Here is a 17,049-nt window from a genome sequence, read left to right as displayed (position 1 = left end):
AGAACCAAACCTACAGAGGTCTGTTATGGATTAACTGAGCTTTACTTAAAATACCAGCTTTTTTTGCTCTCTGATTAGCCATATCCTAGTAGGGAGTAGGCTTCACCTGGGGGTCAATGGGGCTCTGTGGGAAGAGAGTATGAAATACTATACACTTCTACAAATCTGGAGATGTATGGGAAGGAACCTCAGATAACCTTGAAAGAATTACTATTCCTCTAATAAAAAAAACACCATTGGCAAGAACATGTCTATGTACAACATAGATGAATATGACTACATAGTATATAAAAACAGTCTTTGTGTCTTTGGAAATATTGCCACTTACATATCCTACATACAGCATAAAAAATGCTCAGACAGTAGCAGAAACTTTTAAGTTACCTGTCTGTGATGAAAATGTTATCCACTAAATATCTTTAAACAAATGAATTCAGTTACATTTTTATTACATTATAAAGAACAACCTTGGCCCCATAGGAGAGATTTATAAAAAGACACCTTCCTCCCATCTACCCCTACTCTTTAGAAGAGGTGGGAAGCTCCACAGGAATAGAACATTGTATATAATGTCAAATTTTGTCAATATATTGATTGATTTTGAGATTTTTTTTCTTCTCTTCCTTTTTTGTCCTCTTAAAAAATCTTTGTTATAAGGAATGACTCTCAGAAAGGGAAAGGAGTATGGAGGAAATCTAAGTGATAGAAAAGCAAAAAAAAAATCAGTAAAAATCTATTTCTAAAATAAAATAAATTCAGACCCTATCCTTGCTGGGTAACAGGATTAAAGTGTATCTCTCCATATCTGCCTTTTCTCATCTGAAATGTAGCTACTGTACTTTATTGTGGTGTCAAAGTTCAAACTTAAGTGAGAATACATATATATTCCTAACAATTATCATCTGATCAGATTTATAAAGCCTAATCCCTTACTGCAGATAAAAGTTTCCTAGGTGTTATAATGACTTGCTTTGTTTACAGCCCAATTCTCATTACAGACATGGATTATAAAGATGAATTTAAAATTCCTTGTCTCAGCTGTGAGGGCTTGTGTGCAGCTATTGCCACCTGAGAGGGAACCTCCGTCCTGTCAACTCTCTTTTTTAAAGAAAAAGTGGAAAATCTCTGGGAGTCGGCAGGTGAGGTATCAGATAGTCTTAGGGTATAGAGTAAGCTTCCTGTCTTTAAAAGAAATTAATTTTGTGGTGAAACATGTCAAGAGTACTCTTTTCTTCTTCCAAAATGACACTTTTGGTGAGTGCAGGGGGAGTCATTTATGTTGCTAATTGCTTTAGTAATAATGGGATGATTCAACGCTACCTGTGGAGTGGCAGGGAAGGGCATCTAAGGCGTTTGGCTGCATCGAGGGCTGATTGTTGCTTTGTCTTTGTGCCTGACTCTGCTGCTTGGTAGCAAGAAGCCAGTTTTCTTCCCTTTCTGTCTAGGGCATCAGCTGAAGTGTTTTTAGCTCAAACTCTACAAGTGTTCTAAAGATAGCAGGGTGACATTTCTATTTCAATGAAGCCCAAATCGTAGGCAAGATATGAAACACGAGAAGAAAAAAATCATGTTTGCTGATTTTGCCATCGCTCATATCGAGCTGCCTAGGTGAACGTTTGTAAGTGTGGAGGCAGGATTGCTGCAGTAAATGGGAGGGGGCGTTAAGCCCTAGGTTGTGTGATTTATTGGGTCCTTAGCACTGTGTCAGCCACCATAATTCTATGTTTGAATGTCTCTGGAAGTTTTGCGCAGAGCGATTGTGAGTGGATGTAAGGTAGAACCTGAGAAGGGAGTCTTGGTTGTGTTTCCTTATGTTTTTTCTCAGTTGTTCTTCCCAGAAAGTGAAGTATGACTGTCTGTTTTTGCTATTGTCTGTATTTCTTCCCATCATATTAGTTTAAGGTATCCTCACAATGGAAGGAAGAATCAAAACTGGAATCTCTGAGCGACATAATCAGATTGGCAGATTTATGTCCTTTATTTGTTCAGCAAGTATAAGCACCAACTAGCTACATTGCATTATGATACAAACACAGAAGAGGCCATATGTGATTCACATTTTCTTAGAGTTCACAATCTAAGACAGGTAGACACATGCACATGAACTAGTTCAGTAAATACAAGGTAATAACATTTCAATTACCCAAAAGTCAATCTTCTAAAAATCTCAACCTTCTACAGTATAATAATGATTTTTTTTTGGAGGGGGGAAGGTAGGGCAATTGTGGTTAAGTGACTTGCCCAAGGTCACATGGCTAGTTTTTGTATTAAGTGTCTGAGGCTCAATTTGAACTCGGGTTCTCCTGACTCCAGGGCCAGTGCTCTATTCACTGTGCCACCTAGCTGTATTATAATGATTTTTTAAATTGGGGATTCATTAGGATGGTGAGCTCCCAGCCAGGAGCTCACTTGACAAATGTAGATTTGTACCTGTTTTATAGAGTCTTAGAGTTGCCTGAAATACTGAATGGTTAAGTGACTTGCCCAAGGTCACACAAGCAACATGTATCAGGGGTAGGCTGTGACCTGGGGTCTTCATGGCCTGCAGCTCAACTCTCTCTGCACTGTACCATGCTGCCTAAAATTATACTTGAGGTTTATCTAACACTTCAAGGTTTAGAAAATAATTCATTATTGAATATAAATCTTCACAATAACCCTTTGACATAGTTACTCTAGTCATTATTCCCATTTCAGAGATGAAAAAATTGAGGCTCAGAGAAGATCAGTGACTTACCCATAGTCACATAGCTACTGAGTGTCAGAAACAGAATTCAAACTTAGATCTTTCCTAACCCCAGGTCCCTCATTCTCTCCACTGTACTATGCTGTCTCTGAATAGCTAGTATGCAAAAAGATAGTTAAACTCTAATCTTTCTCCCTAGATTTTAATTCAGAGCCGTCCTTATTGATTTTTAAAATTTGATATAATTCACAGCAAGCTGGGCTCTAGCTTCCCATCCATCAGCAGATTAGATATAGTAGCAATAACAGTAAACTAGAAGTGAGGGGCAAGCATTGGAGGTTGGGGAAGCTGGCAAAATTCTATTAAAGACAGCCTGGCATCAAGGATGGGAAAAGGGGCATTATCATAGATGTTCAGGATGTAATGTAGTTCAGTGCCACATTGCTCTGTTTAAAAAGGCAAGAAAGTAGAAAATACATTTTATTTAAGCTTTTGCTGATGAAAAAGTCTTAAAGTTGGCACTCAAATGGATAAGAATTGGTGATCTGGAAGATTCACTTATTTGGAAGACTTTATTCCCTGATGGTTCAGGCAAAAATGAGTAAAAGAGTTAATAAGTGTGATAGCAGTTCAGGGCAGGGAGAAATCAGTGTGATGTGGAGCAGCTGGGGAGGGTCTTAGGGAAAAGGAGGAACAAAGGAGCCTAGAGCCTAGAGCCAGAGTTGGGATTATTGTCTAGTCCACTTCCCTCATTTTACAGAGAAGCAAAATGAATTTTTCCAAGTTCTGCAGCTAATTAGTGGCAGGGCTGCTATTTGAACCCTGGTCCTCTGATATCAAATTCAGGACTTATTATTTTCTACTGTACTGTGGGAGCTGTATCCTAGTACAGTTATACTACTAGAGGTTAAATTGGGTGTAATTTACTCAATAATGATATGCTGCTACCATTTTTTTCATAGGAATAGATGGGTAGTTTTTTTTTTTTCCGGCATAAGTTAAAAGGGGTCTAGTCCATTTAAAATAAAGGGCCCTTCAGACCCTAGCACCAGGGATTCCTAACCTTTTTAGTGTTGTGACATCTTGTCACATTTGTAGTCTTTTTGTGGAGTGCCAGGAGCCTATTTTACCAACCTAGAATCACGTATTCTCAAAGTGGCAGAAATGAGACTCTCCTGCCCTCAGAGTTTCCTTTCTATTGCTTTGTTTTCAGACCAAAGTTCTTACTATAATCCAAATGTGATCTAAGAGGCATATAGAAGAGTCTTGCTCAATATCTTCCTCCAAAAGAAGGCCCTTAAAAAGGCATCATTTCCCACTGGAGAACCTATAATTGTCATGAGTCTGTCCCACTGGTGTAACACAAAGAAAGCAATCCCATAGAGAAGAGAAGAGGGGAAAGGGGCTTGGACAGAACAATGAAAAATGCTAAGTCCCTTGGGTTTTAACTAAACTGACAGTAAAATTCCTGAGAGGAAAGACTAAGATAGCATCTGTCTTTCTAACTCAATGCTTGCCAACATAGCTTGTGCCTTTATTTTATCTCTGATATTTCTCAAGCATTCAGAACATGGGTGTTCACTGGGTAGAAACCTTAGCTCTAAGTGATATTGCTGGTAGCACCATCCAAAGACAGGCTATTTCTGTCTTCAGCAGAGTGGCTGGCAAGCAGGGGCCATTACAAGAAGATATGCTTAACTTAATATCTTTTCAGTGTTGCATTTCTGCTGCTAGTGCTGGCCCCGAATAAGCCAGGTAAGCAGAGCTGATTTTTCTTCTGATTGGCCAACCTGGGCAGAGAAGCAGACAGACTCACAGACAGAGACTGACAGACAGACAGATGTATATCTTGAATTCAGTTTCTTGGTTGACACCTTTAAAACCATGACACCAGTAACATGGAGAAATATGTTGGGATGGACCTCAAACAAAGATGGAGGCAAAGTTGCAAAGGGCAATAGGAAATTGAAAACCGTTTTTTATCCTTTCAACCAGGAAGAGGTGGGCCAGGAGGAAGATGAAACCAATAGTAGTAAAATGGGATTGAATATACAGCAAACTAATTTTGTTGTTGTTTTGGAGAATAAAAATGAATCAAAATTGCTCTTCTGCTGGTGTACAGAAGGGCAATAGATTGTGATTTTTTTTAAAGCAATTGGGGTTAAGTAACTTGCTCAAGGTTACACAGCCAGGTGTTTCTGGGTGGGTGCTAAGTGTCTGAGCCTGGATTTGATCCCAGGTCATCCTGACACTGGGGCCAGTGCTCTTACTCTCTGTGCTACCTGGCTGCCCCATTATGATTTTTTTTAATGGTTGATGTCCTGGGAGAGATTGAGCAGTTTTGAAGGCAATGGGAAAAGCATTTGTATCATGGCTTTTATTTCTTCTTACATTCAAAACTCATGGCAAACTTTACCTTTATTCATAGCTCATGCCACCATGTTTTCCATAAAGCCTTTTGTCAGTCTGGTTGTTAGCCATTTCCTCTGAAAATTACTTTTCCCTTAACTATTTGGGTCTATGTTGTTTTCTTCAAGAATAATGTCCTTGAAGGCAGAGAAATTTTTCATACTTGTTTTTGTACCCCCCGCACTTACCACAGCATCTGGTGCTGGTTGGTGCTTCATAAATGCTTGCAAAGATAACTTATTCTTGCCAGATGAACCATGTGTACTGTGTCTGTCTCACATACGATGCTTCAGTCGTTAGCCAGTCCTCCATCCCCTCCTACTTTTCTCTTCATTGCTCTCTGCTCTGCTTTTTGTCAGGTATAACCTTTGTGTTGAGGTATAACCTTTGTGTTGAGCCCAGAGATTCTTCCGCTTTACTTTTCCTCCCTCTCTTCCTGGTCCCTTACTCTGTCATTTAGGAGTGATTAGGGAGAGATGAACAGAGACTAGAAGTTTGCCAAGTATGCTAATTAATCTGTAACTGCTTGATACACATTCTAGACTCAAAGGGCTAGGGTTCAAATCCTACCTTTAACATTTGCTAATTGAGTCAATCCCTTTGGGCCTCAGTTTACTTTTCTCTAAAATGAAGGTGTTAGACTAGAATCAGGGGTGGGGAACCTGTGGCCTCAAGGTCCCATGTGGTCCTGTAGTTCCTCAAGTGTGGCCCTTTAACAGAAGACCACACTTGAGGACCTAGAGGGCCACATGGGGCCTCAAGTCCACAGGTTCCCCACCCCTGACCTCTGAGTCCCCTTCCAGCTCTAAAAATATGATTCTGTGATCTTCTGATTATACCACCTGAAATAGTTAATTCTGTTTTAGGATACATTGGATAGCCACACTATTTTCTAGTTCTCACTAGTGCTGCCAGTTCATAGAGCCTTGAATACTCTACTAAGGGGCTAGGAACATAGTATAGACAAGAGACTAGAATGCTAAGAAAAGAGATAATTCTTTTCCTTCTTTCGTCCATGTCATCTCACTCAGTGATGTTAAATCACCATTTGCTATAATTCTTTGTTTACTGGTAGCCTAAATTACCTTTGTCTATTGTTTGATCTTTATAATTCTTCTCTCACCCCTTTGTCCCTACATTTCCCCACTAGTAATAAGACCACCCAACTCTGAAATTCCTAGATCTATGGAAGAAACTCCCTTCCTTTGAAACAATTTCCATTCATGAAAAAGTGCCTTATGTGCAGTTAGGAAGAACGGTAGATCATGAAGTCCATGTAATTTGTTCCTCATCACAGTCATAGACTTATTAGTGATGAATAATGTAATACTGTTAATGTTTCACAAAGGTTATGAATTGTGCTGAGTCTCAGTGGGGAAACCAGCAACTTTTTTAGCAGCTACACCATTCTGTTTCCTTGGAACTGTAAAGATTTTTGAACAGCTTGCTATATATCCCTGAGCTTTTAGCAAACAATATTTAAACAAATTGAAATACAAAAACTATTAGCTGTATGCCTATAGGAATCTTATGCAGATGTTTATTCTGACTTTTATTCCAGTCTGCTGGCTTGTTGGTTTGTTTCATTTTGTTTTGTTTTTGCAATGTAGTAAATATGTTTAGAACAGACTTTCAGGTTCTGAAGTTGATTTGTTCTCATATTCCTTAGAGAATAGCTTTGACTTCTGAATCTAAGCAGTTATCTGCACTGATTTGATTTTTCCCCCCAAAAAATAATTCTGTCCAATTCCTAGATCCAATCTTGTATTTTGTATTGGGGGGAGGGGGAGAGGGAGGATTGGGGGCCAAAAGGGGAATTTTTTCATAAATGTTATGGGAATGGGAATCTGAAGATCTTCCTTGCGCCTAGGCCCTTTCATAGGCTTAAGTGACTGAGAACGTTATACTCGGCCCCCTAATAGGCTGAATGTGGTCACATGGAGCCTGTGTTGGCAGTCTTGTGTTTCAGGAATGCCCACACCTTGTTGCTGATTGGGCAGTGGATCAAGAGGGCTGTGACATTCTCTGAGCCAGGAGCAGGCTATATATACCCTGATGTTAGGTTTTGCTTTGGGGCTCACTTTGAGAAGTGTAGTGTGATTTGACCAGATGAGACTCTGGGCAGCCATTGAGCCCCCCGGCTTTGAAAACCCAGATGTTGGTGCTTCCCTCTCTGGTAACTGACTAGATATGGATGTAATGGTCAGACAGCTGGAAGTCTGTCTGCTGATATGTTTCTCTGTCTGCTTATGACTTCTGGTTGTAACTTGTTTGTATTCTCTGAAGTTCAGGGTGCTGACTTTTTCCCCTGAACTAGGTAAATGATATATGTTTGATTGATTAAAGTGAGATTGTTAACCCATTTTGAGTTGCTTTCCTTTAGAAAAGCAGATCTAGGAACCTGTGTTGGCAGCCACCCTGGGTATGCTAGGGTGCTTGCTACTACAATAAACTAGCCAAAAACTTCCACCATTCACATCATAGATTCAGAGCTGGAACCAGGCTAAACCTCTCTTCTTACACATGATAACATTAAGGTCCATTGAATATAAGTGACTTTCCCAATGTTACCCAGGTCAAACTGGTAAGTGGGGGAGCTGGAAATTTAAGCTCTCCTCTTCCACCTCCAACTTTAGAGCCCCAGTCTACTCTCCCAGACTGGGCCATACTGGAAGACAGTATGATTCATCATCTGCCTCTGATAAGTTTGGTGCAGTGAATTTTTTTTTTGGTCTTTTCTAGTGAAATACACAAATAGAGGAAGAACCTATGTTTTCTAATGTCATGGAGATGGCCTCGTGTGGGAACTACACCCCCCCCTTCAGATTAAAATTTTTTGTTTGTTTTTTGGAAGGGCAATTGGGGTCAAATGACTTGCCCAAGGTCACATGGCTAGTATTAAGTGTCTGAGGTCAGATTTGAACTCAGGTCCTCCTGACTCCAGGGCTTGTGCTCTATTCACTGTACCACCTAGCCACCCCCCATCAGATTAAATAGCAAGGTTAAATGATTTGTTCATGTTCAACCAGCTAGGAGGCAGAATTTCAACCCAGCTCTTCTACATCTGAAGCCCAGAATCAAACATCAGTCTATTATGGCACTTATTCTAAAAGTTCTAAAAGAAATATGGTCCTTTATTTTTGGTAATCCACAAGTCTCGCTAAAAAGAAGGAAGGTACTCCTTTGCTTTTCTCAGTGCAATTTAAGAGGGGTTTTGTTGTTGTGTTGAACTACTTGTGTTTTAATTAGAGAAATGTCTAAAGAGTGGGTATTGATGTTATTCATAGAAATGGCTTTATGATGTTAGCTACATGCATAGCTGCACAAATAGGCAAGGATTGTACAATCTGGGCAAAATGGGGATAGTTTGCTTTCTTTAATGTCCCCTGAGTCCATTCTCATTTTACTTATCCAGATGTTTTACTCCTTTTTATGTCTGTAGATAGTACACTGAAAGTAATGTTTACCCTGATGCTTACATTAATGTGGGCTTTACTCAGATGTCTAGAGCATGAGAAATGAATTGAGTCTGGACCTTCTAAGGAAAGTGGAATAGGAAATGTTGGATACAGTCTACCATTTGTATCATTAAGGACTTGCAGTGCACAATGCATTCTTTTTTCCAGTTACATGCAAAATACCATTGGTAAATATCTCAATCATTTGAAAACACAAATGAATCAAAACTGTATGGTGTCTCTCAGTGGGTAATAATTAACGTTCTTGTAATTTTTCATTGTACTATGAAGTGTAGTTTAAATGGTAGGTTGCAACAGAGAAATGAACATACCCATACCTGAAAAGATTATGAATCAGCACGTAGAAGTGAGACTGAAGGTGAGAGAAGATGTGTCTGGGATTGATCACATTCAAACATCAGTATTTTGCAATATGTTGTTTTAGAGCCCACAATGCCATTCTTATATGTGAAATAGAATGCAAAAATATCATGTATGAACTTGGGCAAGTCAACGAACCCCTTTGGCTCTTAATTTCTTCATCTGTGAAAATGAAGGAATTGGGGGGTGGATAGGTGGCACAGTGAATAGAGCGCCGGCCCTGCAGTCAGGAGGACCTGAGGTCAAATTTGACCTCAGACACTTAGCACAAAAACTAGCCATGAGACCTTGGGCAAGTCACTAAACCCCAAATTCCCTCCTTTCCCCCCTCCAAAAAGAGCAAAAAAAGAATTAAAGGAATTGGACTAGATGGGTTCTAAGTTCTCTTCCAACTCAAAATCCTGTGGTCTTTGTTGTTGTTCAATCATGACCCCGTTTGGGGTTTTCTTGGTAGAGATACTTGAATGGTTTGCCAGTTCCTTCTCCAGCTCATTTTACAGATAAGGCAACTGAGGCAAATAGTGTTAAGTGACCTGCACAGGGTCACCTAGCAAGCAAGTATCTGAGGCTGAATCTGAATGTGGGTCTTCCTGACCCCAAGCCCAGTGCTCTATCCACTGCATCACCTACATGACCAATTAAAGCTCATGGTTATTTTGATAACATAAGAAAAGAGACACATGTCTGAATCTTGTATCACAATAGCAAAAGGCAACGTGGGAAACCTAACTCCCCTTAGCCTTCAAGGCCCCAAAAACCAAGGATTCTGTGCCTAAAACCTTCAACTGAGAAGCAGAATATAGTGTCCTCTATAAGAACAGAGCATGTTCATAAGGTCAATGAGTGCTTGGCCTTTCTGATGAAGGAAACACTTGCTGATGAAAAGTGTCGGGTTGCAGAATGAGCATTAACTGCAAATTGAGAAAACTGGTTTCTAAACTTGCTCTGACATTCCAGCTTATAAGCCTCAGTTATTTCTTAAGTAAATTGAACAAGTAGGGGGAAAAGCATTTATTGAGTGCTAAGTAATGAGAATGGGCATGTAGGTGGCAAAATTGATAGAGTGCCTGGCCTGGAGTCAAGACTCATCTTCATGAGTTCAAATTCAACCTCAGAAACTAGCTGTATGACCCTGGGCAAGTCATTTAATGCTGTTGGCCTCAGTTTCCTCACCTGTAAAATGAGTTGGAGACAGAAATGGCAAACCACTCCAGTATATTTACCAAAAAACCCCAATGGGGTCAGGAAAAGTCAGACATGACTGAAATGACAGAACAACAATCCACAACAAGCACTGAGGAAATAAATACAAAAGTGAAGAAAGTTCCTGCCTTCAAATAACTTAGATTTTAATGGAGGGAGCCAAAATATATATAGGGGAGAAATGATAGCCTGGGAAGGGGATTTTTATCTGGGGAGGCCCAGGGATTGTGACTAAAGTCATAGAGCATGCAGTTGTCACCCCCTTTCCAGTAGAAATGATCATATTGATTCAATCACTGTTTCCATATGGCATATGTTAGGCACTGTGCATAGAGGATTGCATAAATTCTCTCCATATCCTAAAGGACCTTATGTTTTAAGACAAACTGATTTGTACAAATGAGTGTCACCCATGGTGCACACCCAAACAACTGTGAAAGATAGTTTCAAAGGTTTCTTTTCAAAACTTGAACGAACCCCCCACCCCAGGCTGCTTGAGAAGGCTCATTCTGCCCTTGAGATTAACCCCACCTTCCCCCCAAGTGATGACTTAGATTCAGAGCTGGTTCATAGATTTAGAGCCCAGAAGAGACATTTGACATGATCTTGTCCAGTCATAGATGAGGAAACTGAAGTTCAATTTGATTAAGTGACTTGCCAAAACTCACAGAAGCAGAATTTGAACCTAGACCCTTCAACTATAAATTCAGCGGGCTTTGCACTGCATCATTTCTGTGTCTCATCTCTTGAATGCCAGGGTGCTTGTCAAGTTTCAGAACTACTTCCTTTGGCTGCCATGTTCATTTCCCATGTTTCTATTAAAAGCTTGAGATAAAGAAGAATTGTGTTTGTGTCCAGAATTTTGTTGGTAGTAAGCCAGGTAGCTCATTCCAGCCAGGTCAAAAGCATGAGGCCAGCAATGGTGGACTTTGGGCCCTGATCACTTTACAGCAAGAGCAACCAGCAACTACAAACAACAATAGGTAGCATTTACACAGTGCTTTAGAGTTTGCAAAGCACTAGAATTGCAGTTTCTTGAACTATTAAAGCCAAGACCCTTCCAGAACAATGAGAAATATCCCTTTTCTTTCTGACCTGGTGGTCAGTATAAACAGGTGTTACTAAGGTCTCTGCTGATACCTCACAAAACATCAATTAATCAAGAAACATTTTTTTTTTTGCCTTTTGGTGGGCAATTGGCGTTAAGTAACTTGCCCAAGGTTACACAGCTAGTTTTTTTGTGTTAAGTGTCTGAGGCCGGAACCGAACTCAGGTACTCCCGACTCCACGGCCAGCACTTTACTCACTGCTCCCAATAAACATTTATTAAGCACCCGATATGAGCCAGGCATTGCGCTAAGTAATGGAGGGAGACAACATGCAAAAGATATCGAGAAAGCAAGCTAAATACAGGATAAATAGGAAATAATTAAAAGAGGAAAGGCACGAGAATTCAGAAAGGGTGGGAAAGGCTTCTGATAAAAGATAGGATTTTAGTAGGTACTTGAAGGAAGCCAGGCACTGGGAACATCCAGAGAAACTGTCTGGAGTGTGGAACCGAAAGGAGGCCACCAAGTGAGGGTTTGTCGTCTTTTGTCCCTTACCTTTTGGAAAGTTGTTTGTTTCTTGGAGACTGGGGAGATTTTCTTGCCTTTCCCTTATCAGTAGCTCAAATACTTCTGGTCACCATCCCTGTTGCACTGATGAGAAGGGTCAGTAAGCACTGTGACAGTCTGATCCACCTTAATTGGGAAATAAAAACAACTCTAAGCAATGGAAGGAAGGCAACCCTTAAAGAAACCAACGAACAATTCCTAACAAAATCAAAACCTTCTTTGAACAGAAGTTACACCAACCATATGACCCCCCTATGTTGGCTGTTTCTTCAGGGATGCCATCAAATATTTATTTCTCATGGGTAATTAGGTGCTCCTGTCAGTGTTTTTGTTTTGTTTTAACAGAAAGAGTATCCTTGAAATGTCTTCACCAATATGATATATACATCCCATTACATCAGGCGTCACTTGACATGAAACCAGATGCAGTTCTAGGCCTGACATTCAGTTGACTTTTGTTTATTCAGTATGGAGAAACTTTTGTTCCCTTGCCCTATAAGGCCTCTACCATGAGAGATTTTGGGAAAAGGTCACCCAGATAGTAAATAATTCTGGTTTCTGCTGAGCTTTGAAGTGGAAATGCTCCCAGAACCTTTCTTCTGTCCTTGCCATTTAACTGGTGTGCTCCAGTCAGTCATTCTTGGTATTAATGAATGGTGTAGATCAGAGATGTACCCATCATTTGATTCTTGGGAGGCTCAATCTGAAATCAAAACCATATTTTATCTTTGTTTTGATCCTCTCCCTGCATTCAGGGGATAGTATTGTGAACCTCTCAGAGAAAAAGAAATACAGCCCAAGGAAAATCTGGTTAAAGAGTTAGAGAAGAGGAATCGTAATGGAAGAAAATTCCACTGTGATTTTTTTTTCTGAAAAGTAGTCTGATCTTTGAAAAAAACACATTTCCTTTCATTGGTAGTGAAATATCCAAATTCTGCACAGTATATTTCACAATAGGACCTCGGAAAGCAATATGATGAGCTGGAATAAGGGGAGTTTAAATTTTTGATGCAATCCTCTGCTTGGGGAAAGTGATAATGCAGCTCAAATAACAGAGAAAGTATTTTCTGTTACAGAGCAACAATCAACATATCATCTAGGTATATTAATAATTTCACTCCTAAACTTCTCAACAGGGAGAGCATGGGTCTTAATAGCATTGTAAAGATCCTTAGGGCAATCGAAAAACCAAAAATCATTACTTTCTACTGATAGACTTTCCTTTCCCAGAGGATACTGAAATATCTTGGGTAATGTAGATTTATTGAAATGCTCAGATCTAACTTTGCAATAAAATCTCCTCTCTGGCAGGGTTACTTTTTAAAGATTTCAAGTGGTCTGTTTTTGAAAGACTTTGTCTCTGAGAAAGAAGCTAATGGGGTTGAGATTGATATAAAGTGATAATTTCCAGATGATCTGGGGCATCAAATAATGAGTTTTGTGAAACTCCACTGCAGTCAAATGATGGAGCGCTTAAAGGCACCTGTGGCTCACATTTTTTTTTCCCTATCCATGGCTACTTGTCCTACTCATATGGGTTGTTTTGTTTTTTGTTGTTCAGTCGTTTTAGAGTCTTCAGGACCTCATTTGGGGTTTTCTTGGTAGAGATACTGAAGTGGTTTGCCATTTCCTTCTTCAGTCATTTTACATAAGAAGAAACCGAGGCAATTGGGGGTTAAGTGACTTGCCCAGGGTCACGCAGCTGCTAAGTGTCTGGGGCCGCATTTGAACTCATGAAGATGAGTCGTCCTGACTCCAGGCCCTCTATCCACTGTGGGTAAATCGTAGGATGCACTAAATCGTCTGGGGTTGTTAGCTAGAAGGGAACTCTAGATTCTACGTCTGATATAGAGTTCCTTCTCTACCCCCCTCCCACTCCCAGATTTCTTCCCTATGCCTGACTGGTTTTGAGAATGAGCTGGAATAACTCTCAGCTCCTGTTCTGGTCACTCTTACATCACCGTAACAATTTTCAGGCTCCCCCACGGACACTCAAGAGTACAATCAGCTTCTCAAGCTGTGCCCAGCTAACGATCTCCCGTCTGAAAAATGTCAATAGGCCCAGAATCCCCGCCAAAATGTTCCTGCGGAGGAGCTGCTTCAGGTTGCCATGGGAGGATATTACTTCTAAGTAGCATGAAGTGTGCCCCTTTCGGGACCTAACTTCTATCAGCTGGAACAGGGTTCTGCCATAGAAGTGGCTTTTTGGTTACAGGATAAACAGGATTCAAAAAGTTGCCTCCTCCCCTACTGTGGCTGCCTCTGTGCTAAAGAGCCCTCCAAATCAGTCCCCAGAACACTGCTGAACAGAAGACAAGGGGGAACACGATCAAGCAGCTCCAGCTGTGAAGTTTATTCCTCCATGAGCAGGATTGAATTCGGCTGTAGTCTCTCTTCTCCAAGACTCTCCAAACCTAATAGGAGATGTGGGTCCTCAGAGGCCCTTTAACAATCCACTTCTTACTGCAGTACTTGGGAGGCATCTCGGAGAGTATCGTTGTGGGTTTTCTTCTCTCCCAGCTCCACTCTTGAGTCACAGGACATTTCTACCCTGCTCCCATGCAGGTACTTCCTTGTTCCACCTTCCAGTTCCCCTTTATGTTTTGTCTTCCTCCTTCAGAATGTAAGCTCCTTGAAGGCAGGAAGTTGATTTTTGTTTGTTTGGATTTATATTCCTAGAAATTAGCACAGTGTCTAACACATAGTAATTTTTAATCAATGTGCTTTTTATCTATCTATCTATCTATCTATCTATCTATCTATCTGTCTGTCTGTCTGTCTGTCTATCTATCTGTCTGTCTGTCTGTCTATCCATCTATCTATCTATCTACCTGTCTCTGTCTATCTCTATCTATCTCTCTATCTATGTATCTGTCTGTCTGTCTAGCTAGCTATCTGTCCATCTATTTATCAGCAACACAGATTGCCATCAAATCTTTGCCTTTGTGAATTGTGTTTTCAAAAAAAAATCAACTGGTGGCCAACTATTTTGATGAAGCTTTCCCGTGATTAGTAAGGCCAATCCTCACGTCAGACATAGTCTGTGGTTGGCCATGGGCCTGAAGCCTTTCAGGGATGTTCAGTAAAATGTTTGATGACTTTGGAGGAACTAGAGTCCTGAGTTTAAATCCCAGCTATGCCACGTACTATCTGTGTGACTTTGGGCAAGTCACATAAATTTCTTTGATCCTCATTTTCCTCATATGTAAAATGAGGGTGTTAGAATAAATGGCCTCTGAGGCCCCCCTCCAGGTCTAAATATATGATCTTCTGAGACTATAGGTTGCTGCCACATCATAATGAGGCATTAAAATAAAACTTTTGGAGGTAGAAAGCACAATATCACCTAGATAGAATCAGTTCAGGTGAAAAGTAGAAGGTATACAAAATGAAAAAGGGTCATTATTCCAAAATTTTGAGTCATTCAGATCATGATCATCTGAAGGATTTATGAAGTACCAGACATCCTCTGTAACTATAGCAAGTGCTGTAAAAATACGTTAAATAGGCATTCCTGTCCTCTGGAAACTTACATATATAGTCTGACAGCACTGATGCATTGAGGCATAACACATAAGGGCATCCATGCAAATAAAAGGATTTGCATCACATACAAGCAAAAGGGCAGGGGCATTTTATGGATGTGTGAAAGCGAGGCTGGGAGTTGTTTTGAAGTAGGGTGACTTGAGGGGGAGGAGAGGACAAGCAGACTGAGGTCAGTGAAGCTATTTGCCCTCTAATTAGTTAGAAAATTCTTCCTGGAGGAGGTAGATTTCCCGGAGCTTTATAATATTATGTAGGTGACATCACCCACTAATCCCTGAATTTGGAACCTGATCAACTCTAGCCTGCAGGTACTGACAGACTTATCTTACCTCAACTCCCACCCTCATGTCTTTTTTTCAAAATACTTTAATATGCAAATGTTTAAAAAAAAAACCCTGAAATGAGGGAAGATTGAGAACTCCAATTTATTATGTACAGCTACACTGAAATGATCACTGTTTTCTTCTTTCCCTATGCCTAGATCCTAGTAGTCAGTCATAACACCACTTACAAATCATGATACTGTCTGGTAGTCCTAAATATTAGAATGCTGTGCTCGAGTTTTGATTCATTGACCTCCCCTTGGATTGAATTTTTCCTTCCCATCATGGAGACTGGGGCTTCCCTTTCCTTAAGCCAGAAGAATGGTAGGGACTGTTTCTTCATGGGTGAGATGGTTTTCAGTACTTAAGTGGAAAATAACCCTCTCAGACTTTTCACCACAGCATCAGCCTTTTGTAAGTTACATACCTACCATTAAAGAAATTCTGTAATAGCTTTCTATTGCTTAGCAAAGATATCTAAATGCCACTTTCCTAATGAAGACTTTGATAGTTCCTTGTCCTCCCCATTATCCCTACCTCCCCCAGTCAAAAATTGCCTTTCCCTCTTGGGATTTCATCTAGCACCTTGCACTCTTTTGAGTACTTAACACCATTCAAATAGTTGTCACAGGGTTTTTTTTTGTTTGTTTTTTGCAGGGGGAAGGCAGGGTGATTGGAATTAAGTGACTTGCCCAAGATCACACGGCTACTAAGAGTTAAGCGTCTGAGGTCGGATTTGAATTCGGGTCCTCCTGATTCTAGGGCAGGTGCTCTATTCAACTGCGCCACCTAGCCACCCCCACAGAGAGTTTTTTATGTGGCTTAGCCTCCTGTGAAATCGTAAGCTTCATGAAGGCTGGAGCTAGATTTGATTTGTCTTTGTATCTCCATCAGCATCAAGAACAATGCTATCTCTGCACATAATAGATGGTTAGTAACTGTGTACTGAATGGAACCGAATAAAATTCCCTGACTTCCCATCAGATCATTTCTGATCACAATACCCAGTAAAAAGAGTACCAGAAGAATTGAACTGTTCAGTGCTCCTCAAAACCCCTAGTCTTCTATTTGTTATTGCAACATTTTTGTGTATTGGCTTTCTTCCCAGTCCCCATCCTCACATTAGGCTAAGATGTCTGTAATAACAGGGATCATATCTTTTCTAAAATTTTATCTCTCTCCCAGAACCTGCTACACATGCAGTAGGTGCCTAATAAATGTCATTGGATTGAGTTGGCTGAAGGTCAGATAAACCTGAGTTTTAGTCTTTATTTTTATACTAACTCATTGTGTAACCTAAAGAAAGTCACTTAGTTTTTTTTCTGGGCCCCAGTTTCCATTTCTGTAAAATTAGGTATTTTCAGCCATTCCCTCTGTTTGTTGCTACATCTTGCTGTGTATCGGCTGTGGTATCGGCTAAACCAAAA

General features: G+C 40.3%; 1 protein-coding gene across 7 annotated transcripts in view; it reads left to right on the top strand.

The window, feature by feature from the left end:
- The window catches only part of TENM2 (teneurin transmembrane protein 2), a 417,254-nt gene that overhangs the window by 92,390 nt on the left and 307,815 nt on the right, over positions 1–17,049 (top strand). The window contains exon 2 of one of the 7 annotated variants that reach the window (XM_069102412.1): positions 16,280–16,552. The exons of the other annotated variants lie outside the window; for them this stretch is intronic. Within the exon in view, the coding sequence (XP_068958513.1) occupies positions 16,528–16,552 (25 nt within the window). The 5' untranslated portion in view covers positions 16,280–16,527. The remainder of the gene's footprint in view (positions 1–16,279; positions 16,553–17,049) is intronic. 7 annotated transcript variants of the gene reach the window in all.

This window comes from Petaurus breviceps, unplaced genomic scaffold, assembly GCF_028583685.1.
Source record: "Petaurus breviceps papuanus isolate PSGF00001 unplaced genomic scaffold, PetGlider_PUasm1.0 551, whole genome shotgun sequence".
Lineage (NCBI taxonomy): Eukaryota > Metazoa > Chordata > Mammalia > Diprotodontia > Petauridae > Petaurus > Petaurus breviceps.
This window is presented reverse-complemented; position numbering and strand designations above follow the sequence as displayed.